Source organism: Drosophila sechellia, chromosome 3R (genome assembly GCF_004382195.2).
Source record: "Drosophila sechellia strain sech25 chromosome 3R, ASM438219v1, whole genome shotgun sequence".
Taxonomy (NCBI): domain Eukaryota; kingdom Metazoa; phylum Arthropoda; class Insecta; order Diptera; family Drosophilidae; genus Drosophila; species Drosophila sechellia.
In genome coordinates, this window is record NC_045952.1 from 4,511,685 (window position 1) to 4,533,081 (window position 21,397).

Sequence of the window (21,397 nt, forward strand, 5' to 3'; positions counted from 1 at the left end):
ATGCGCCATGTATGTACTGTTATACTGTATATCTGTATATAATATATATATATAGGTATATAATTATGTATATAGCTCTGTTTGATTTGCTTCTGTTGCTTGTCTCTCTGTTTGTTTGTTTGTTATTGCTGTTTTGTTTTTTCTTGCTGCTTGAAGTCGCCGCCTTCCGGTTGAACAGAATGGATTTTGCGTTTTCTTGTGGAAAGGAAGGAGGTCAAATCAATGGCTGGTGACTGGTTTGGTTTGGTTTGGCTTTCGCGCGGCTTCTGCTGTGATCATGGCCAGAATTTGACAATAGTTGCAGCTTGCTATCCGTTCGTTCTCTTATCTGACTTAACTAATCGTTTAATTTGAAGTGTTTTTATTTTACAAAATTGCTTAGGTCGTTAAGTTAAAGTATGTTGGCTTACAATCGAAACGTTTCATAATCATTTAATCTTATTGGTTTTCTCTTTATGCTCTCCGTGCTGCTGCTGCATTCAGCATTCAGCTTGCCCTGCTGCTGCTCTTCTATCTCTAGAGTCTAGAGTCTAGACGACATTCTTTGTTATCTCCGTGTAAGCATACACAGCGGATGTACATACATATATGCGGCTTAGACTTGTACTAATTATATGCGTAAATAATAATATGCTATATGTGGGTTTCGGCTTGGGCTTGGGTGGGGGTGGTGGTGTTGGTGGTGAGGAGTGTGCGCAGGCGTGTGTGTGGGATAGCTCTTTGAATGACCGAACTTTCGTCGTTTGTTACATACATTATGAAAATACGCTTTATTCGAAATTTAACTTTTTAATTTTAGTTTTACTGTACAGTTTGTTTGTAGTTGACGCTTCTTGATTCTAGTTACAGCACAAATTATTGGGTTTTAATTACTTAATTTTGCACGCCACATTCATTATTCATTAACAATGTTAAATTTCTCCACTCCCTAATTCAAATCGCTCAAACAATTTCAAATATGTATATCTTTCGGCTTACAATTCAAATTTGGACAGAAAAACATTTAAAACTTACGGAGGCCATTCAATTTCATAATTACGTATCTGGTTTTAGCTAGGTTTACGAAATAAAGGAATAAAGTGGAACTTTAGAGCGCGATTTAAAAGTTCGACAGAACTGACACATTCACAAATGTATATTTAAAAAACCATTGCAAATGCGTTGTGTACTAAACGAATTAACGAACATTTGAGTTTCGTGCGTTGCAGCTGGCACCTTCGCAGGAAAGTGCAGCTTGCATTCGGTGTGTTGAGATTTTTTAAATTTAAAAAATATATAAAATATTTATAAATATTTTGTTGTCTCGCGTTCTGTTACTGCTGCTACAGACCTTAACACTTACTATCTTACTATTTGTTGTTAAAAAGACATCTATTTAAGCGCTAATAAAGTGGTTTGTGGTTGCTATCGGGTATCGCGTTCTGTTGTCCTGTTCATACAGTGATGCTGTAACTACACTGATCCTGATTCTAAGTCGAATGCCTGTCCACACGTCTGTGTGCCTTATGCTGCGGGGGTATGTACATGGCAAGCCCGTCAAACCAGAGAGTGCTCCTAGTTGAGCAGTGCATCCATGGTGTATGGAAATGGAGGATGCTGCTGCTCGAACCTACTTGCTGAAGACGATAACAACTTGGTTGCCGATGCTGCTGATGCTGATGCTGTTAATGTGCTCGCCGGCGACGGTCAGTCCAGTATTACGATTTGTGATTCAATGGGCCTGCTACTCGGCTCGGGCGCCGCAGGTTTGATGGGCAGTGTGCGCCATGGTTTGCGCGCCGCGCGACGCAGATCCACGGCGGAGAGTATTTTTCGCGTTTTTCTGTAAAAAGATATATTGTAGGAATATTAGTTAAAGTACGGCGATTCTAGGTTTCAAGCATCGGCTTCTGGTGAAACCAAATTATATTCAAATTAAAACCGAAAATGTAATGATTTTGAAGCTGCAGATTACTCACTTGTGTGTATCGTTAGCCCTAAAGTAAACATCGTCCGGTGCATCCATCCAACTGATAACCTGCTTGCGCCCGTTGCCACCGCGGGCCATCTGCGCAATCTTCTGTTTACCATTGAGCTGAAAAGGCGAATGTGTATAAATAGATTATAATTAAATTAGCTAAATTAAAAGTATTACTCACATGATGCCTAGAGAGCGGCTGTCCAGATGCCGCCATCATGGCCGCAAACTGCTCAGGACTGGGACAATGCGAGGGCATGGGATCCTTATTCGGCCGCTTGGCAGGAGGTCCGCTGGGAACTATAGTAACTGCAAGAGGAGAAACTTGGTTAGTCAGAATATAAGCACAATATAAACACCCATAATCAAAGTGTTCTTTAACTCTTTTGAAAATTTTAAACACATGTAATGGAAGACCTACCTTCAGTGCCATTCAACTGCTGGTCTTCGTGTGCCCGCTTCCGTATCGTCGACGTGGCTTGCGTGGGAATTATTGTGAGCTCCTTGTCGGCCGGCACGGCCACGACGTCGGGTGACTTGTTCGGCACTCGGTCATATACCAAGCTGCCATCGGGCGCTTTCGGGGGTTTGGGGAACGAGACGACAGCCGGCAGCGGCATTTTGTCCTTGGGCGTCAGTACTAGCCAATCATGCGGTCCGCTGCCCGGCGCACCTAGGCGATTGGCAATCTTGGTGACACTACCCCGATCCTTGGGCTTCAGTAAGAGCAACTTTTTGATCTCCGCCTGCGATTTTCCACTAATACGATTTGTAACTAAGAAGAAAAGAAACATATTACTTCACATAAGCGTTGCTCATTGCAACTAACAAAGCGGATGAGACTCACATTCTTGTTTCACCAGCATGGCGTTGATTGCGTACGCGCTCTGTCGCGCCGCCTTCTTCGGCTTCACGATGCTGCGGCAGATGGCACGCGCCACCCGTGTCATGGGATTGGTGTGCAAGTAAAAGGCAGTGCGCGTCTTCATTATGGGCCGCGGCGATCCGGAGCTGATGGCGATGCCGTGCGCTTGCGCATAGTGGCGGGCCAGGTGGGTCTTAAGCTTGAACTCCTTGCCGCAATTGACAATAGAACATCTGTGGGAAGAGAGAATTGAATGAGCACTCGTTGGTCCACAATAATAAACCAATAATAAAGCAAATGAAAAGAGCATGTTTTACTCGTTTAATTTCGAAATTGCACTGCAATCAGGCATTTCTTCAATTTAATAAGTATCAAAAGGGGAATGTTACATTGCCATAGGAATTTCATTTATAAAATATGTAAAAATTAAGCCTATCATTTATAAAATGTAAGCAAGTATACGAAAAGGCCACTCTAAACTGACAAAATTGAAAATTTAAATGAACTATAAACGAAAAAGATGTATTTAAAAACAAAATCTAATATTCTGTGTAGTGAGACAGAAGAGTTGATAAATGCCAACTTTAGTTTAGATCTATTTTCTTTCAGCATGCACCTACCTGTGCAACTGACGATTGGTAAGATCACTGATTTTCTCGTCATCATTCAGGTCCACCACAGCCGTGGGCGTTGTAGCTAGACCCGCTGACGCGGCGGTCGGCGTCGACGCTGCCGATGATGACTTCTTCTTGGCGTCGCCATCGCCACCATCGCCCTTGGTCGCCGACTTCATACTGCCGTACCTCCGCCAGTACTCCCAGCAGCTCAGGCAAAGGCGGCACGTACTGTGCCCACTGTTGACCGAGTTCCACTGCGGACGGATTGACGATTATAGTAAGAACGTTAAATAATCGTACTTAATCCCAGTGGCTCACCTGTGATGATTTCGTTGTACCGCATGATTCGCATGGCTTCCCATTGTTGGAGAGATCTGTGCTCCCGTTTGTGGTTCCATTATAGATGCCACCGCCCGCCTTCACAGACGTTCCGTTCCCCTTGCCATTGTTGTTATACTGCGGTATGTAGACCTGCTTGAGCTTCAGCTCCGCCTCGACGGCCTTCACTCGCTTCTGCTGCACGTAGCGATCGGTGGTCTTCCACATGTAGTAGTACTCGATGATTTGTTTCAGCGTTTTCCAAGGCAGCTGGAAGGATGATTTTTATTTTTGAATCAATATCAATTTGCATTGCCACTTACGAAATCTTGTCGAATGTCATTAAAGTCTTTGCCATATTTTTCCAGCGCCTCTTCAAAAAGATTCGCCTCCGATGCGCTCCAGTCCTCGATTTCATCGCGACAGAGCACAGGCCCAGTGGAAGGAACTAGCGACGACATGGACTCTTCAATCGAGTACTCGTGCTTGTGCAGAATGTTCATTGCGTGAAACTGAAAGGTAAACACCAGTAATCGCCAGATCCCATCGTAGTTTGCAATCTTCTCTTACCAGTGTGATGTCCCTGCTGGCCGCCGCGGCGGACATGTGCAGCGAGGGCTGCTTCACCGAACTGCTGCAGTCCAGGGCGCGGGCGAAGGTGCCGATGGAGCGCGAGACGACCAAGAACTGGTCTATCTTGCGGTCGGTCAGACTGTGCTCCGGCGTCCACACCAGCGATTCGAGTTCCTCTAGCTTGCGGTCGTCGGTGGCGGTGTCCTTGAGCTTGGCGGGTATATCACACTGGTAGCGACTGCCGACCCGAATCTCGCCCTTGTCGGCGAGCAGCGTCTTCTGATTTGGATCGAACACCAGACAGTAGAAGAATGTGTCCTGTGGATGGTTTTATAAAGCAATTAGTAATCACTATAATAAGCAGGGTTATATAAGCGAATGGAATCTTCCTAGACCAATTTCCACCATTATACTGCCAACAAGGAACTTACGTCTTTATTAAGATAGCTCTGCAGGGACTCCGTCTCGTTGAGCAGGGTCACCGAGCACTTGCCTCGGATCTGTGTGGCGGGTATCGACTCGACTTGGCGTGACAGAAACAGCTCGCGGTGCTTGATCTGATAGCGCTGCTTGCTGGTCAACGCTTCGCCCTTCTCCGCGTCGCCTCCTGCACCTCCGGCGCCACCCGCTCCACCTCCGCTGGCAGTGCTGCTGCTGTTGTTGTTGGAAGTGCCGCTGCTGTTGCTGCCGGAATTCCCGGTGGCCGAGCCTCCTCCGCCGGACGTTTGCGTCGGACTGGTGCGCTCCTCATCCAGGGCAGCTAAAAGAACAAGCAAATCATTAGGTACGTTCATTCGGATCGGAGTTTTAAGATGTGACTGATTATTTAAGCTAGAGTTAACATTTAAAATAAATACGATTTAAATATAATAATAATAAGGTTTGTTTAATAGTTTATTGCTGGCCAAAGTCAGCTTACAAATCAAATTAACAGTTTCATATCAGATATATTGAAATTAAAAGTAAATTATGATCCCATTAACCAGAATATAACTATTAATAAGAATTACCAACTAAGATAGGTTACTACACTACTGAAATTACCATCGTGCTCTACTTAAAGTGCAAAACATACAAAATGAGGGCATAAGTCTGAGTCTGGGCTACGGGTCTACGGAAGTGGCAGAGATAGTATTTGAGTAATCAGCTGGAGGTGGTACCTATTGAGGGATCGAGCACAGCCTGCGCCGCCTGCTCCTCGCTTACGGGTGTGCGTAGCCAGGTCTTCTTCAGCTTGGTCGCCAACGGTGAGTCCTCGGCGGTGGCCACTGACATGATGCGTTGTTTTAGATTTAAGATGGTTAGGAGTATGATTTGGTGCGTTTTGGGGAAATGCGTTCATCGACATTGTTTATGTTTATAAATAAAAGCATTTTAGATAACAAGTTTTAAAGGGACACCTGAACGTTATGTCAGGTGAGAAATAAGCTTTTAAGAGTCGTTGTCATTGGCGAAAGTACTAAGGATGGTGTATGGTAATAACAACTCTGATCCTGCTCAAAAGCTTGACGACCATATAAGGACTCACCAATAATATGACAAACAGACCAAACAACTCCCTAGGATACACAAATTTAAAAGACGAGCAAAGAACCCTTTAAGCAAAAAAGTAGAATCCTGGTTCTTTACAATTTGTTCAACGTTTCCTATACCCTAAATATATTATCTATATGAATACAATTGAAAATGTTTAAGCGAATACAAGGAAAAGTCATACATGTATGTCCCTATGTTAATAAAGTTACGCTACTTGAATCTAAACGTTATCTATATAATATACATCCAAGCTTTCCCGGAATTTGTGGGTTGCAAAATCCGAGAGTAACCCTCATGAATTTCCTGGAAGTTCGCTGGGCTGATTAAAAAATGTACGCTTGGCATTTCGCAAAGGGCGGAAGGGGAGGAAGGTGAGTTGGGCGGCGGACAGCACCACCACGCCTCCTCGGCGGACAAAGGGGCGTGGGTGCATCGCCGGAGTCCCAGAAAAGAGCCGAAGCTGGGTACGTGTATTTGTGTATTTGTATTTTGCGCTTGTGTCGAAGACGAAGTGAGAGCACCCAGAACGGGGCGGGGGATGGTGGGTGGCGGTGGGTGGTGGTTGGAGGGTAAAGGCTTGGGCGTTATTTGGTGGCCATAGATAGGACACACAAGTGGGCGGGTGCGCCGCTGTGGGATTTGTTTGCCTTTCGAGCGTATCTGCTATTCTATACCCTTTCCACTTCCCTGCTAGGTTCAAGGTCTGCTATTGACAATGTGATTAGCAGCTGAGAGTGGTTATCAGTAATCCCACATTTGGTTACATTTCACAATAATTAAAATAATAATATTAATGTTAAGATAGTAAGCTTCATATTTATACTTAGATACTTCATTCTAAGCAACAAAACACTATTTTCCTGGTATATATAAAATTTAGTAATCATTGTATCTAAGTGGTTTTTAAGTGTATCTGGAGTTCGGAAAAGCACCTTTCAAAGACACTTGCACCAAGTCCGTAGCTTGGGGTTGGAATGGCGGCACACTTGTGCCTCAAATGTATATTTTTGCGCTAGTTTTCAGCGCTTGATTAGCAACTCGCCTGCGAAAAGGCGACGCACGCAAATAAAAAAACTGGCTCGTGGAGCGTAATGAATAAAATAAATAAAAAGTAAAGCAAGATGACAGTGGTCCGATGATGATTTTGGGGCCAAAAGGGGCTGTGTTAATGGGCATTGTTGGCGCATGTCGGTCTTGTGGAAGTGCAGGAGGTAGATGGGGTGGTGGATTGTGGTGGGTTGCCGTGCGAGGTCAGACCCACGGAAAACGCATTTTCGCGACGGTCACGTATCGAATTCGAGTGGGTGGCCAAAGCCAAAAATTCAACCCAATTGGGCATGGTTTTTGTGAGTTTTTTGGAATGGCGTAGTGGCAGTGGATGAAGGCGCTGTGTGTATGTATACACGAATGCAAAGCGCGCCTCCCTGCGTGTGCCACATCGCCATAGCTTCACTCCACCACTCCACACCCTGCTCCACTCCAATCCCCTCCAGATCCCAACTTCTGACTTTAACATTTTCGTGCACCCAGAGCAGCAGTGTCAGTGGGTTTGGGGTTGGGTATGGGTATGTGTGGCAGCTTTTCAGAGGTAGACAGCCAGTCTACCTACAGCCGAACCAAGTATCACATTCGCATTGACGTCGGCGCCGCCTAGCAGCAACCGAAAACAGCAACAACCGCTTTACGGGTAGTACAGTGCAGCCCAGCTCATTACAGTCGAGCATCATTAGAGCAAACCGGTGGCGTTCAAATTACTGACACCCTAACATATGTATGCTTAAGGTTGAACTTAATAATTCACCGGCTATTTCCGCACCACGATGCGTGTTTATGTTCATTACCAGATCCCAAAAGAACTAGTTTCTTTGACCAACATATTTTTCGACTATTTTTTTAATGCTATTTCTAATTTGCGACACGAACAATTCAAATGGCCCTACTGGAATAGGTGCTTCTGGTTCGAAGTAGAGTGGTACCACTGCCAGTTTTTGTGGCTCGAGTTATGAAGGTTCCACTGCCTGCTTATGTGGATGAGTCGGGATGCTGGACGAAATACGTTTTCGCTCCGCCTTCACAGTTGTTGTCATTGCGGTTCTTGTTGCTCAGGAAGTTTGACTAGGGTTGCGGGGTGTTTGTGGGTGGGGTGGCACTGTGGGAGGCTGGGTGGTTCGGTGGGTGGCTTGGCTTTCCACATGCAGTGGCTTTCCACATCGCTCACAGTGGAGCTCCTTGCGGGTTCATTTTTTTTTTTTGTTTTGTGGTGGGCATGTGCTGAGCAGATCTGGTCGTCAGGTTTTAACTTCTAAATTGTTTGAAGGCCACGACAACGACTCTTGGCAACATAACCTCACTTTGTTGACAATAAATATACACACTTAGGGGTAAACGTAACGCAAGATATGGATGCGGTTTCGGGGGAACAGGGTTTCTATACTCACGTTGGTGTTTGTCGGCCAATTGCACGAGCGGATTGGGCAGATCTCGGCGGCGGTAAAAGCACATGACCTTCGCTTCCACATTGCCGGTTTGGTTTTTGTTCAGCTCCTCGATGCGTCGTATTAAGTAGGGACTGTTCGGCGTTGTCTCAACGTAAACATAGTCTGAAAAAAATACAGTTTTTGAGGTGGCTGATGCAAGAGGGTCGAAAAGGGCATGGAAGGGGGGAACTGCAACTCCATTCATACGTCACAGGTAAGCGCACACACACCCATACACGCGATCCACTTAAGTGCGACCACCACTACCAGCTAAAGCGCAATTAAATACAAATGGGGCTATCCATCCATATAACTATATAACTACAACAACTGCAGCGGAACCTGTCGTTGACCATTACAAAAACATAAAAGAAATTCCGTGTACATACGTCGTGTGCATTTATGCTACATTTTGGGATGCAGATACATAGATAGATGGGTAGATAGATGGAGAGAGATGAAAAAGAAAGTGTGGAGGCAGCGAGAAAGCATCGCCGAAGGTGTGTAACTGTGTGCGTGGCCATTAAACACGGCAAACAAAAAACGCCGATGGAGACAAAAAGTTCTCGGCGATAATGAGCAGATAATTCGACAAGTATATATGCCATTATTATTTATTTTGATTCCGTTAATTGAAAGCTTGCGTATCCGACCCAGCTTATTTGCATTTCGAAAGAGCACACACACCCACACACTTGCAAAAATCAGGTGAAGACAACACAATAACGTCACCGCTCGGGCGCGAGCGAGATGGCTAACAAAAAGTGCGTAAAGCAGGGTGAGGAGGGGGAGGCGTGAGGTGGGGGGAGATGCTCAAAAGCTCATTAGCATATGAAAACACAACAAAGCGGGTGGGCGGTGAGCCCAAAAGTGAGATACACTTTCGCACACAGTCAAACAAACACACACGCTGGAGAGATCACAATTCGGCAAAACCAAATCCAAATGCAAATGCAATTCAGTTCCCCAGCCCTAGAATACACACACACTAATACACTCAGAGCATAAGTTAATGCTTATCGGTTGGAACACGTCGAAAACACTTGCTGCAGCTGCGACACAAGAGCAGTGCCCCCTTCTTCAAAGAAGTTTAAAAAAAATAGAAAAGGTCTCTCCTTTTCGACGGATTGTTCTTGAGATTGATAACACACACAATCGTCGGGACTCCCACTAAAGGGTTTTCGGCAATTAAAATGCACTTTCGTTATTGTTGGAAAGCCTCCTCAGACACAACACACACGCATACGCACACACTGGACACACACACACGAACGCAAAAGCGCACACGCACACCGTGAAACGGCGGCGCCGATAACGAAAGATGATAGAAAAGCGAGTACGGGAAAATTTTTCTCACCTCCGACTCGATACATATTTGTGGCCATTTTCACTATGCTCCCGCACCAAAACTTTCACATGCAAAACACTCGGCACACGCTTAGCACTGTTTTTCAATGGTCCTGTTCCAAACTAGCGCACATTTATTAGCAGAAAACTCGAGTTGTTATGATTGCATTTTTCACAAAAGAAGACGCGTTTTTTTCGACGCCATCTTAGAAACAACTCAACTCTAAAAAATACACGCACACACACACAACGCCGAGTAAACAGCTGCACCAGGGATGCATTCCGCGGTGCGATAGTTTGGCCATCGATTGCAATCGATAGATGGGGTATTGGGTAAAAACTTAATGTTAAACTTTAGTTGGGGCGATAAGAAAAACGATAAGGAACACTATTTTTCGTTAATATCATTAATGAATATATATTAATGAACAAAGAAAATAATGGGCGATCCCTCACCAATAACTACCTTGTTTTATTTATAATTTTTTGTACATATTTATTTACACCCTTCTTATTCTCTTATTCAAAATATGCATTTCATCGCGCCCTTGCGATAGTATCGCTTGAAAACTGTCTTCCCTGACCTGCAACGTTTGCACTAAAAATTCTGTAATAGTTCGTAGGCTAGGTTTCTACGTTTTGTACGTTTGTATAAATTGTTTCTAGAGTGAGTGCTTTGATTTGTAGAGCCTCTTAAAGACTCATCTCGCGAATTTGTTTACTTACGCGTGAGTATTTTGGCCGTCGCCAGCACGAAAGTTGTCACGACTCGCTTTCAATCCGTGACGTGGCCTGGCCGACCGATTTTTCCAATTGGCAGAGGTCTAACAGAGGTTTTTCCGATTTAAGTAGTACATTTAAGTGTTGCGGCGATGACCACCTACGAGGAGTTCATCCAGCAGAACGAGGACCGCGACGGAGTGCGTCTGACGTGGAATGTGTGGCCCTCAAGTCGCATCGAAGCCAGTCGGCTGGTAGTGCCCCTAGCTTGTCTTTACCAGCCTTTGAAGGAGCGCCCCGACCTGCCGCCTATTCAGTATGAGCCGGTCTTGTGCACCCGCAGCAACTGCAGGGCCATCCTGAATCCACTGTGCCAGGTGGACTACCGTGCCAAGTTGTGGGTGTGCAACTTCTGTTTTCAGCGCAATCCGGTGAGCTCAATGGTGATCTTTAGACCCTCTGCGGCAGTGTATGACAGTCATTCTTCCAGTTTCCCCCTCAATATGCTGCCATTTCCGAACAGCACCAACCAGCGGAGCTGATTCCGGGATTCAGCACTATTGAGTATACTATTACGCGGGCCCCCACCATGCCTCCCGTCTTCATTTTCCTGGTTGACACCTGCATGGACGAGGACGAGCTGGACGCCCTGAAAGATTCGCTGCAAATGTCGCTAAGTCTGCTGCCAACCAACGCTCTCGTGGGTCTGATAACCTTCGGAAAAATGATACAGGTGCACGAGCTGGGCGCCGAGGGCTGCTCTAAGAGCTACGTGTTTCGCGGCACCAAGGACCTGACTGCCAAGCAGGTGCAGGACATGCTCGGAATCGGGCGTGGAGCGGCTCCGGGGCCGCAGCAACAGCATCAGCTGCCCGGCCAGCCGGCTGGAGCGGCGGCCCCTGTGCCGCCCGCCCATCGCTTCCTGCAACCGATCGGCCAGTGCGACGCCGCGCTTGGCGATCTGCTTAGCGAGTTGCAGCGCGATCCTTGGCCGGTGCCGCAGGGCAAGCGTTACCTGCGCTCCACTGGCGCTGCTCTCTCTATTGCGGTGGGCCTGTTGGAGTGCACCTACCCCAATACGGGCGGTCGCATCATGACATTCGTGGGTGGCCCTTGCTCCCAGGGCCCCGGCCAGGTGGTCGACGACGAGCTAAAGCACCCGATTCGTTCGCATCACGACATCCACAAGGACAACGTGCGGTTTATGAAGAAGGCTATCAAACACTATGATGCCTTGGCCTTGCGGGCAGCCACCAACGGGCATAGTGTCGACATATACTCGTGTGCCCTGGATCAAACCGGCCTGCTGGAGATGAAGCAGCTATGCAACTCCACTGGCGGTCACATGGTCATGGGCGATTCGTTCAACTCATCGCTCTTCAAGCAGACATTCCAACGCGTGTTCGCACGTGATGGTCGCAACGACTTGAAGATGGCCTTCAATGCCACGCTGGAGGTGAAGTGCTCGCGCGAGCTAAAGATCTCCGGTGGGATCGGCTCGTGTGTGTCGCTGAATGTGAAGAGCCCGTCGGTGTCGGATGTGGAGATCGGCATGGGCAACACGGTGCAGTGGAAGCTGTGCACACTGAATCCCAGCTCCACCGTAGCCTACTTCTTTGAGGTGGTCAACCAGCATGCAGCCCCCATTCCACAGGGCGGGCGTGGCTGCATACAGTTCATTACGCAGTACCAGCACCCAAGTGGACAGCGGCGAATCCGAGTTACCACACTGGCTAGAAAGTATGTGTTCGCATGAACCAGCCCATAGTTTACTTACGTGTTTCAATCTGTTTCTTTTAGTTGGGCCGATGCCACCTCGAACGTGCACCACATCAGCGCCGGCTTCGATCAGGAGGCTGCCGCAGTTCTAATGGCCCGTATGGTCGTCTATCGTGCGGAGACTGACGAAGGACCCGACATTCTGCGCTGGGTCGATCGTCAGTTGATTCGTCTGGTAAGTTTTTAATTGGCTTAATTACTCGTGCCCAATTAATTAGTATTGTAAATGCTTTCCTTTTACAGTGCCAAAAGTTTGGCGAGTATTCAAAGGACGATCCCAACAGCTTCAGGCTGTCGCAAAACTTTAGCCTATTCCCGCAATTCATGTACCACCTGCGCCGCTCGCAGTTCCTGCAGGTCTTCAACAACTCGCCCGACGAGACCACATTCTATCGACACATGCTAATGCGCGAGGACCTCACCCAATCGCTGATCATGATCCAGCCTATTCTCTACAGCTACTCGTTCAACGGCCCTCCAGAACCGGTCCTCCTCGATACGGCTTCCATCCAGGCGGATCGCATCCTCCTGATGGACACGTTCTTTCAGATTCTGATTTATCACGGCGAGACCATCGCCCAGTGGCGAGCCCTCAAATACCAGGACATGCCCGAGTATGAGAACTTCAAGCAGCTGCTCCAAGCGCCGGTGGACGACGCGCAAGAGATTCTCCAGACGCGCTTCCCCATGCCGCGCTACATCGACACGGAGCACGGCGGATCCCAGGCCCGCTTCCTGCTGTCCAAGGTCAATCCCTCGCAGACGCACAACAACATGTACGCCTACGGGCAGGTGAGTCTCGCAGCCAGTGCCATCAACTGGCAACATTTGATTGATCTTTGCAGCGCGCCACTTGGCGTCATCGAAAATTGAATCTCAATCGAAATCTCAATCTCGTTTTATGTTGGTTTTGTTTCATTGTATAATCCGTACCTGTATCCGTTACCGCTCCTTTGTCAATCGCAGGCGCCCATTGGTCAAGTCACGGTAGTACATTTTTGTTTAACTTTTAAACTGGTGGAAAGGTGGATATTTGAAATTTAAGGGGCGGGTATGAAATCTTTGGAAATTGGATATGTCTTTTGCTCTTGAAAGCTATAAGTCCAAATTGGATATATAAATAAGGTATCCACTATTATTTTGCACTGGCTGTCATGCTACAAAATAAGTGTTTTGCATTTTGCAATAAATCATAGAAACAACATAAGGTGAAAGGTGAACACCTTGGTGACCCGACCCCACACGGTTTAATCTAAGCAAAGATTTTGTCTGTTCCCATTTTTTCATATTGTTTTCAATAATTTCACACATGATTTATATATAAGTGGCTTTTGGTGTTGGTCCCTTCTCGGTGCTTGTTAACCCTTTTTCATTTCCTTCCCTCCCCACTTGGCACGATCCCACCCCACCCATCGCATGACTAATTTTCCGGACATTATCTCGACAGGATGGCGGGGCTCCAGTGCTCACGGATGACGTTTCGCTGCAGCTGTTCATGGAGCACCTCAAGAAGCTGGCTGTGTCCACCACCACATAAATCGACTCTGGCTCTAGTTTCAGGCGCTTGCTTCCCTGGCGAAGTCGAAGCAGGCGAACGACTCCTGGAATCATTGGTCCAGGCAATGCAATTACAAATATACAACCACTTATTCCAATTGATCGTCTGATAACGCAATAAACAATTCAAATTATGTTCAACAATTAGTGTGTTAATCCGCGTTGCTTTTATTCGTAAGCAGCTGAATTAGAATTTACGTTGAGCGGAATGAGTGTGTAATTATAAAAACAAGGTATTAACAAAAAGAAATGTGCATCTCTTTCTTTCTTCATAACAACTATTAATACAAGTAAATCCGAGGGGTTCCTGAAACCTACAATATTTGTAAAAATATTTTTTTTTTTAATACAAGACAACAAAAGCTTTATTTATATTTTTATCATAAATATTTGATCGCTTTCCGGATGCATTTAACTTTTAGATACCAAGCAATTGGTTATATTTTTCTGTATTTCTCTAGCACCTGTGATCAAAACAAATGAATTTTTTGTTTAACTAGAACGCAATATCTTGGATAAGCTTTAGGCAAACTACTTAGGTTTAAAAAACTTTGCGACACTTTCATTTTCATTCATTAAATTGAAACTTCTAAACTTGGAAAACACAACTGGTATAATAAGAATAGCAACCACTGCTTTCTAATCATCAGAGATTTCAGTAACCCGCCGGAATGCCTCTCGACTAACTCCATCCTAAACTATTTGGTACACACTGACTAAGAAGCTCGCTCTTTCCTCGTGATTCCCGCATCCAGCTAGCCTAGTTGAGAAACCGTATGGACATCTTCTGATCTACGTCGGTGCGGTCCAGAGCTTTGCAGAAGTCCTCGAACGAGATCTTGCCCTGGCAGCACAGGTCCGCCTCCAGAATCGTCCTCTCCGCGATGCTGACCAACTGGTCCTGGCTAATGTTCGCCCCGACCATCATGTGCAGGATGGACAGCAGCTCGTCTCTGCTGATCACGCCATCGTCATCCAGATCGTACATCTTGAAGGCGAACTTCAGCTTCTCCTCCCGGCTGTTGAGCTTGCTCTGCTTGTTATCCCTCAGCGGGCGAAAGTGGGCCAGGACGTTCATGAACTGCCGGAAGTTCACCCGATCGTCGTTGCTCTCAGCGAAGAAGGAGTGCACTATCCGCTCGCACAGCGGATTAATGGCCAGTTCCGGTATCCGCATCAGATCCTCCCGGGACAAGGTTCCGCAATCATTGCGATCCAAGGAGGTGAAGCGCGAGTAAAGTCGCTCAATTTGGTTGGGGGTGACTGGAAAGTAACGTGAGGATAAATTAATCTGCCAACCAATTGATAATTTGATTCGATTTAATTCAAATAATTTAGTACTAAAACATGTACTTTCAACTGTGAATACTGGTATGAAATTAACTTTAATAAGCGATTTAGCAGTCCGTCAATTTAAATCATTTAATTAAATTGTTTTTGTTTACAGCCTAGGAACAGAATTCCAATTTGTTGTACTGTTCAGATAAAGTGCTTTTGCCATGGAAAACACGAACGATACCTATGTATTTACGGTGTGCCCATGAGTCCAAGCCCATTCGGAATTAGTTGCTATAAAATCTGGCTGATAAGAGCGAACGCCTTATCATCCTAGCTGATACTAGCTGGTCGAACATTGGATACAAGTTCCAATGCGGTGGGAATTTCAATTGTGCGCTTATCGCGGCCGGAATATTGAAATTACACGCTCTCGGACACTAGATAATTGCCAGCCAGTATCGAAGATAGGCGCCGACTTTTGCCCCCACCCACCCTCGACTAATACATATATAGCTATTGATGACGTCATGTAGGAAGTGCAGGTGCATTTGGAATGGAAATTGCTTTTGCTGGAAACCATCTGTGCATATACGGCTTATATAAGGCGTGCACAGATCACTCAGACGCAGTTCTGCATAATTTCAACGGAGTTTTTTTAGAACACGTACTTATAGTACGTAGATTGGGAATTTTTATAGAAATGACGAATCGAAACTAAGCGAATCCATTTTCGCAATCCATGGTCTTGGACCCGAAATGCTTTTAGCACTCCAGTGCGATGTTGTTATTTGCGTTGCTCGTGGTCCAATTTATTTATATCCAAGTGCGTATTTGATTTGGTACGGCGCGTTGAAAGTCTCCGGTTGAAAGGGCCCAAGGTTATCACACATCCCGCCCAGAAATCATACTCACAGCCAGTCTCCTCCTGGATTTGCGCGATTTCCTCGTTCCGCAGGAAAAGCGACGACTTATTGCCCATGGTGACGTTGTGTTGTGCGTCGATCGGTCTCTTTAAACTTTCAACAATCGCAGATGAGCATTGAATGCCATTCGATTTGGATTGGACCACAAGTCCGATTTGTGTACAGCCATAATGCAGGCGGAGTAACGGGAAAATGCCGAAAATCGGGTGCGAAAAAATACTGAACTGCCCGCGATGGTCGCTCCAGAGATGGACTTTGCAAAGCGGTGAATGGTTCTTCTGTAAATCTCTCCAAAATGCACATTTTAATAGGTCATTTATGAGCATTTCCTGACACACAATCAAAATGTAATATATTTATTAATTTCTTAGGAATGCGCAATCGTATATGCGATGCGTACAGTAATTTTGACTCATCACTAGCTCGTAACTGGCAATCTCCCATCTCTATTGGCATACGCAAAGAAAACAACTTAAACATTCGTTTTGCCGGAACGAGAATTATCGTTATGGAAAAGTTAAATTCCACTCTAACTGCCGTCAAAAACCTGCGATCTAACGTAAGGTTGTGCTTCGAGCACCTGGCCGATGGAACCGATGGGGAGGGCGTCGAGGAGAGCCGGAATAAGTTTGTAAATGACTTCCAGGAGAGATTCGCAGCCATCAACTCGCAATTGCGGTTCGTGAACGGTTGACCTATTCCAATGGAGAATACATTTTAATTAAGCCACTTTCAGTGAGGTAGAGCAGCTGATCAATGGGCTGCCGGTGCCACCAACACCCTATTCCCTCGGGAACACCGCCTACCTGGCGCAGGAAACTTCCCAGGATCGACAGGCGTTGTACCCTCAGCTGGTGAACAGCTACAAGTGGATGGACAAGGTGCACGACCACAGCTTCCTGGCCTTTAACAATCTCAACCAAAACACACTTAGGCGCTCATACAATTACTGCTCCCAGAAGCGCCAGCGATTGCCTTTCTCGTCCTTCAACAACGATCCAGAGTAAGTCCGAAGTGCGCAGCTTTACTTAAATCTTAACTTCATTCTCCCTCTGATCCTTAGCCACATAGATAAGCTCCTGAGTGAGATCAACACCCCTCCGCATACTTCGTACAGAATTTTCCGTCCGTTCGGCACAAACGCTGTCACCATCGTGACAATAAGTAACGTGATGAAGGCGGCTATTGTCTTCAAAGGAGTGCTCATAGAGTGGGTTACGGTTAAGGGATTCGATGAGCCGCTGGAGCATGACGACCTGTGGGCCGAGTCACGTTACGAGGTGTTCCGCAAAGTCCAGGATCACGCTCACTCAGCAATGCTGCATTTCTTTTCGCCGACGCTGCCCGATCTGGCAGTGAAAAGCTATATAACCTGGCTGAACAGCCACGTCAAACTGTTCCTCGAGCCCTGCAAGCGTTGTGGGAAATTCGTGGTTAACGGATTGCCTCCGACCTGGCGGGACCTGCGCACTCTGGAACCCTTCCACGAGGACTGCCGAAATTGCTAATGATATTTAAGTATTTTAACGCCGATAGTTGTAACTTGTATACTTCATTTATTTCAAAAACAAAAAATTATATGTACTTTGAATGCATGCAGGCGGATTATTTAAAATCGCCACGCTCGACTGAATAACTACAACGGTTCAATGCGTTTCATTGGCCAACCAGTGCAGAAGGCGCCCGCTTCGATTTCTGCACCTGCGTCTGAACGCCGTGCTGTACGCACAGACGCTCGAAGTTGGCACGCAGCTTTGCGCGGAGCTCCTCTCGCTTTCGCTGCACTTGCTCCCGGTGGCACTTGAAGGCCGTAACCACCTCCTGGGGAATGTAATAGATCTCCTCGTCTTTGTCGTCGTATTCGTCGAAGTCGTCCTGCAATTAATAAAGTTTTATTAGTTTAATTTCGATATGGCGAATCTTTTTCATAGCCTACTCTGAACAGAATATTTTCAAATAATTAATTCCGACCTTAAGCTCTTGATGTTTCTTTCTATTTTTACCATATTTAAACACTTCCTATCTTTATAGAGACAATGTTGCGACTCACCCACATCTGCAACAATGAAAATTTGTGATCCAACTGCGACTGGTGACTGTAGAAGAGAAAGTCGTCTGAGTCCTCGTCGTGGACGTCGTGATTACACAGCCCATCCGAGCAGGACACTTCCGAGCCTTCTGGTGATGAAATCGCACTAGATGTCCGAGAGCCGGCATGCGAATGGGGATCGCTGCCGTATCCAGAATCGCGCACATCCTGCTCGCACGGGCAGTTAGGCATGGACGCCAGGCACTCCTCGCACTTATCACCAACAGTTTTGGCGATGCTTGACGAAATGCAACTGGCCACGTCGAGTTGATCGTGATCAGCATCCAACGGCTGGACCCCAGCCGTGGCCTGCATCTGCTTTTGGTTACCCATCTTTGCGGAGGCCGCTTTCTTCTGCTTCTTTTTCTTCGATTGCTTCTTCGGTTTCGATTTCGTTGGCTTGGACGTTAGCTCGGGTTCGGGCTCCGGGTGAGGTGCCTCTATAACAATGCCATCGTCCGCACCTGGATCGCTTAGTTCCTCATGCTGCACCTGACTCTCCTCCTCCAGGTCTAGCTCCTCATTCCGCAACTCCTCCTCCTCCTCGTCGGACTCGTTGGCCTCGGTATTCTCGCATTGCCTGTGCAGCAAGTTCTTCTTCTCGTCCTTCTTCTTCTTCTTCTTGAGCTTCTTCTGCTCCCGCTTGATCTGCTTGGCCCTCTCCGCCCGGCTGATCTCCTGGTAGAGTAGCTCCAGATTGCTGATTCCCTGCTTCTGCTCCACGAACGTGTCAAAGCTGCGGCAAAGGGCGTGGACACCCACAGCGGCCAGCACCTGGCATGCGCGCTCCTCCTCCCGCAGACTGACGTAGATGCGCCGCAGCCGTTCGTACATAATCATGCCCACGCAGGTCAGCACCTCTTCCTGGGCAATCTCCAGCGTCTTAGCGTGGCGCTCGCGCAGTTTTGAGTAGCTACCGTTCACCTCGGGCTCGGCCCGCTTGATCAGCGCGTCCAGGAACTCCATCTTGTTTGTCGTCACGTGGATGTGCTGGTCGGGCACGCACTTCCGAATATGAGCGTACAACTGGGCCGCATAGCCCTTCTCCTTGGACGATATTTCACCAATGAGTATTTTGTAGGCGCGCTCAATCTGCAAGAAAAATGAGAAGTTTGTTTAGTAATATTGTAACGTAATCAATTTTTTAGGATCTCTTGGTAATCAACTCCCAAAATTGTATGACAAACTGCATTAGAATTTTCAAAGCTAAAAGCGTGCAAGTCTTTGTTTTAAATAACGCACATGATACATGAATTGGCAACCTTCAATTATTATCATATTGAATTATTACTATTATCCTCTTCGGATCAAATCACGTTTTTAATTTAAATATCTTGTATCTCACCTTTGTACGGCACCCAGAGCAAAACTTGTGCTTCTTCAGGTAGTTCTCCAGTACGTCGTGCAATTCCTTTGTCTCGATGATGGTTAACTCGTTGCGGCAGTTACTCTTCATGGCGGACCACACCTCTCGCCAGGTCTCCGAAAAGGGTTTGGCACGAAAGGCGTCCAGCGAATGGAGAACGCAGCGCGTCTTGTTCCGCAGTTTGTTGTCCAGCAGGTTATTGAGAACCTCATGGTGCCGGTAGAGCAGCGTTCCAAGGGCCTGCGGGGTCTTAAGCTTCTCCTCCACAATGCCCAGGGTGGCAGTGGGGCGCAGTTCCAGCGGATCAAGTGTTCGGTGCCCCGTCTCGGTTAGTTGATGAAACAACCGCTCTACGCGTCTACGACACCCGACGCACTGGACGCACTGATTGAGGACTTCCATGAAACTGGCACTGTCGATCTCCAGCGATTGCCGGCGCTCGGCCTCTGTGAGCAGTTTGAATTTGCGTGAAAACTCCTCCAGGTCACGTCCACGGATCAGCGGACTGTCGATCACTAGTCCTTTGCTGTTCAGGTCCATGAGCATCTGCGGATAAAGTAGAGAATTCAATTAGGGGAGGTTATAGTACATATATGGTATCGTGACTATCTGATCTATTTGCTCGAATACCCTAGCCAGCAAAGAACAACTGATATGTTTACATTAGTATTATAAAGAACTTTTATCCAACGCTGAAAGTAAATAAACAATTCGGATAGATCCAATGATATTTGCGGTCAAATAACCATCAGTATTAATATAACGTTTAATTGTTTGCATTAAATATAATAATCCGAGAAAACATGCAATACAAAACAAACAACAGCTGTTCTTTCGAAAAACTAACGGAGCTCTGGACACTGGCATAAATGCACCTTCAAACGTATCGACAACAATAGCGGTCGGGTGTGCAACCGATGTTATTAACTAGAGATTTTGGCCAGAGAATCTGAGCCTGAGAGATCATCACCTCTGGAGATGGCGACGGGTGCATGTGATGTGCAAACAAACAGGTTCGTGTTGTTGCACTTTCCAGCAACATGGCGGCCGTGGCCAGGGAGGCGGAGAATGAAGAGTTCGGTGGGTGGTGGCAGGTGCAGAATCATAATTGCAGCTCAAGTTCAATTAATAAATGCACTTATACACACCAATCCAAAGCAAACCCACACTTCGTCACCATCCGCCCCTTACACATAACAATCCGCCGTGTTATGAAAGTTTTTGGACCAAGTGCACGCACACACGCACAGCGGAGGTCTCTGTTGTGTGTGCGTCTGTGTGCGTGGGTTCTCTGCTGGCAGTCATTTTCTTTGGATGGACGGCCGTACATATAGCGGAAATCGGTGCGGATATATGCTTACCATTAACTTATCGCCAGCCACCAGGGGCAAATTTCTGCGGCCAACGAAACCCGAGTCGTCGTCGTCCGTGTTGTAGACCTTTGTGAGTCTGGCCATTATGGGTATTTGACTTCGCGAGCCAGCGACGGGCAAAACGAAATTTTAGGCACTTTGCGACACAGACACACACTTTTCTCCAGAGGTCCGGGTGTGGAAAACGGAGTACAGAATCGACAGGCGTTAGGCAGCAGCGTGCGGATCGACAAATAGTGTTTTGACAACAATATCCGCTCTCCAAGCAATTCGAGTGACTTTCGGAACGCTCTAGAATCGGCTACAAAAGTATCTTCTCTGTCAAACACGTAGTAGGCAGCAAGTCGGTCCGGTCGCCATTAAAACGGAGCAGAGTTGCCAGTAGGGGATGTTTGATAAACTATCAAAGTATCGAGGTATCCAAGCAATATATTTATATCGCACTATAATATATGCCTAAGTACGTTAGAACGATATATATTTTTAATATTTCATTATATTTCCGGGGTTGTATCTTATAATTTTAACATTAGTTAGTGAGTGCTTTTTTAGTACAATGACCGCATTAATATTCGTAGCATGAGAATCCCTCCGTCGATTACGGTCATTCACTTTCCCAACG

General features: G+C 46.6%; 5 protein-coding genes across 9 annotated transcripts; 2 read left to right on the forward strand and 3 right to left on the reverse strand.

Annotated features, from left to right (window-relative positions):
* Positions 1–129: 129 nt before the first annotated feature.
* On the reverse strand, positions 130–9,916 carry LOC6614001 (metastasis-associated protein MTA3). 2 transcript variants are annotated; one of them, XM_002038419.2, is made up of 13 exons: positions 9,701–9,916; positions 8,305–8,466; positions 5,491–5,598; positions 4,762–5,090; positions 4,328–4,648; positions 4,081–4,269; positions 3,758–4,027; positions 3,443–3,693; positions 2,805–3,055; positions 2,379–2,732; positions 2,139–2,266; positions 1,959–2,074; positions 130–1,822 (listed from the first exon to the last, which is right to left on the reverse strand). In XM_002038419.2, exons 1-13 carry the CDS (start codon positions 9,726–9,728, stop codon positions 1,687–1,689), a joined length of 2,643 nt encoding a protein of 880 aa, XP_002038455.1. In that variant the 5' UTR covers positions 9,729–9,916; the 3' UTR covers positions 130–1,686. The 2 variants fall into 2 exon arrangements, with proteins under 2 accessions (XP_002038455.1, XP_032578886.1); XM_032722995.1 differs by lacking the exon at positions 5,491–5,598 and having other exon boundaries at positions 9,701–9,915.
* A 350-nt stretch (positions 9,917–10,266) lies between these two features.
* On the forward strand, positions 10,267–13,887 carry LOC6614002 (protein transport protein Sec23A). Of its 4 annotated transcripts, none has more exons than XM_032722307.1 (7): positions 10,267–10,418; positions 10,540–10,841; positions 10,901–12,150; positions 12,211–12,364; positions 12,433–12,981; positions 13,156–13,176; positions 13,637–13,726. In XM_032722307.1, exons 2-7 carry the CDS (start codon positions 10,563–10,565, stop codon positions 13,724–13,726), a joined length of 2,343 nt encoding a protein of 780 aa, XP_032578198.1. In that variant the 5' UTR covers positions 10,267–10,418; positions 10,540–10,562. The 4 variants fall into 4 exon arrangements, with proteins under 4 accessions (XP_032578198.1, XP_032578197.1, XP_032578199.1 ...); XM_032722306.1 differs by having other exon boundaries at positions 10,543–10,841; XM_032722308.1 differs by lacking the exon at positions 10,267–10,418 and having other exon boundaries at positions 10,563–10,841; positions 13,637–13,887.
* Positions 13,888–13,890: 3 nt separating this feature from the next.
* On the reverse strand, positions 13,891–16,362 carry LOC6614004 (calcineurin B homologous protein 1). Its single transcript, XM_002038422.2, has 2 exons — positions 15,937–16,362; positions 13,891–15,009 (listed from the first exon to the last, which is right to left on the reverse strand). The coding sequence occupies exons 1-2, from the start codon at positions 16,271–16,273 to the stop codon at positions 14,507–14,509; spliced, it is 840 nt and encodes a 279-aa protein (XP_002038458.2). The 5' UTR covers positions 16,274–16,362; the 3' UTR covers positions 13,891–14,506.
* Positions 16,172–17,542, forward strand: LOC6614005 (mediator of RNA polymerase II transcription subunit 27). Its single transcript, XM_002038423.2, has 4 exons — positions 16,172–16,258; positions 16,319–16,625; positions 16,684–16,950; positions 17,011–17,542. Exons 1-4 carry the CDS (start codon positions 16,243–16,245, stop codon positions 17,453–17,455), a joined length of 1,035 nt encoding a protein of 344 aa, XP_002038459.2. The 5' UTR covers positions 16,172–16,242; the 3' UTR covers positions 17,456–17,542.
* Positions 17,487–21,147, reverse strand: LOC6614006 (gametogenetin-binding protein 2-like). The gene is made up of 4 exons (XM_002038424.2): positions 20,764–21,147; positions 19,382–19,948; positions 17,998–19,128; positions 17,487–17,822 (listed from the first exon to the last, which is right to left on the reverse strand). The coding sequence occupies exons 1-4, from the start codon at positions 20,857–20,859 to the stop codon at positions 17,604–17,606; spliced, it is 2,013 nt and encodes a 670-aa protein (XP_002038460.1). The 5' UTR covers positions 20,860–21,147; the 3' UTR covers positions 17,487–17,603.
* Positions 21,148–21,397: the final 250 nt, after the last annotated feature.

What these genes read in the sequence shown, in the direction of transcription:
- LOC6614001 (XM_002038419.2), bottom strand. Translation starts at nt 9,728, where the DNA reads ATGGCCACAAATATGTATCGAGTCGGAG. An exon ending in AAATATGTATCGAGTCGGAG is followed by an intron (nt 8,467 to 9,700) that starts GTGAGAAAAATT and finishes TATTTTTTTCAG; the next exon opens with ACTATGTTTACGTTGAGACA. An exon ending in AGAGCTATCTTAATAAAGAC is followed by an intron (nt 4,649 to 4,761) that starts GTAAGTTCCTTG and finishes AACCATCCACAG; the next exon opens with GACACATTCTTCTACTGTCT.
- LOC6614002 (XM_032722307.1), top strand. Translation starts at nt 10,563, where the DNA reads ATGACCACCTACGAGGAGTTCATCCAGCAGAACGAGGACCGCGACGGA. An exon ending in ACATGTACGCCTACGGGCAG is followed by an intron (nt 12,982 to 13,155) that starts GTGAGTCTCGCA and finishes TGTCAATCGCAG; the next exon opens with GCGCCCATTGGTCAAGTCAC. An exon ending in CGCCCATTGGTCAAGTCACG is followed by an intron (nt 13,177 to 13,636) that starts GTAGTACATTTT and finishes TTATCTCGACAG; the next exon opens with GATGGCGGGGCTCCAGTGCT.
- LOC6614005 (XM_002038423.2), top strand. An exon ending in GCCATCAACTCGCAATTGCG is followed by an intron (nt 16,626 to 16,683) that starts GTTCGTGAACGG and finishes AGCCACTTTCAG; the next exon opens with TGAGGTAGAGCAGCTGATCA. An exon ending in TCCTTCAACAACGATCCAGA is followed by an intron (nt 16,951 to 17,010) that starts GTAAGTCCGAAG and finishes TCTGATCCTTAG; the next exon opens with CCACATAGATAAGCTCCTGA.
- LOC6614004 (XM_002038422.2), bottom strand. Translation starts at nt 16,273, where the DNA reads ATGCTCATAAATGACCTATTAAAATGTGCATTTTGGAGAGATTTACAG. An exon ending in AATCCAGGAGGAGACTGGCT is followed by an intron (nt 15,010 to 15,936) that starts GTGAGTATGATT and finishes GTTACTTTCCAG; the next exon opens with TCACCCCCAACCAAATTGAG.
- LOC6614006 (XM_002038424.2), bottom strand. Translation starts at nt 20,859, where the DNA reads ATGGCCAGACTCACAAAGGTCTACAACACGGACGACGACGACTCGGGT. An exon ending in TGGCTGGCGATAAGTTAATG is followed by an intron (nt 19,949 to 20,763) that starts GTAAGCATATAT and finishes CTTTATCCGCAG; the next exon opens with ATGCTCATGGACCTGAACAG. An exon ending in TTTCATTGTTGCAGATGTGG is followed by an intron (nt 17,823 to 17,997) that starts GTGAGTCGCAAC and finishes TATTAATTGCAG; the next exon opens with GACGACTTCGACGAATACGA.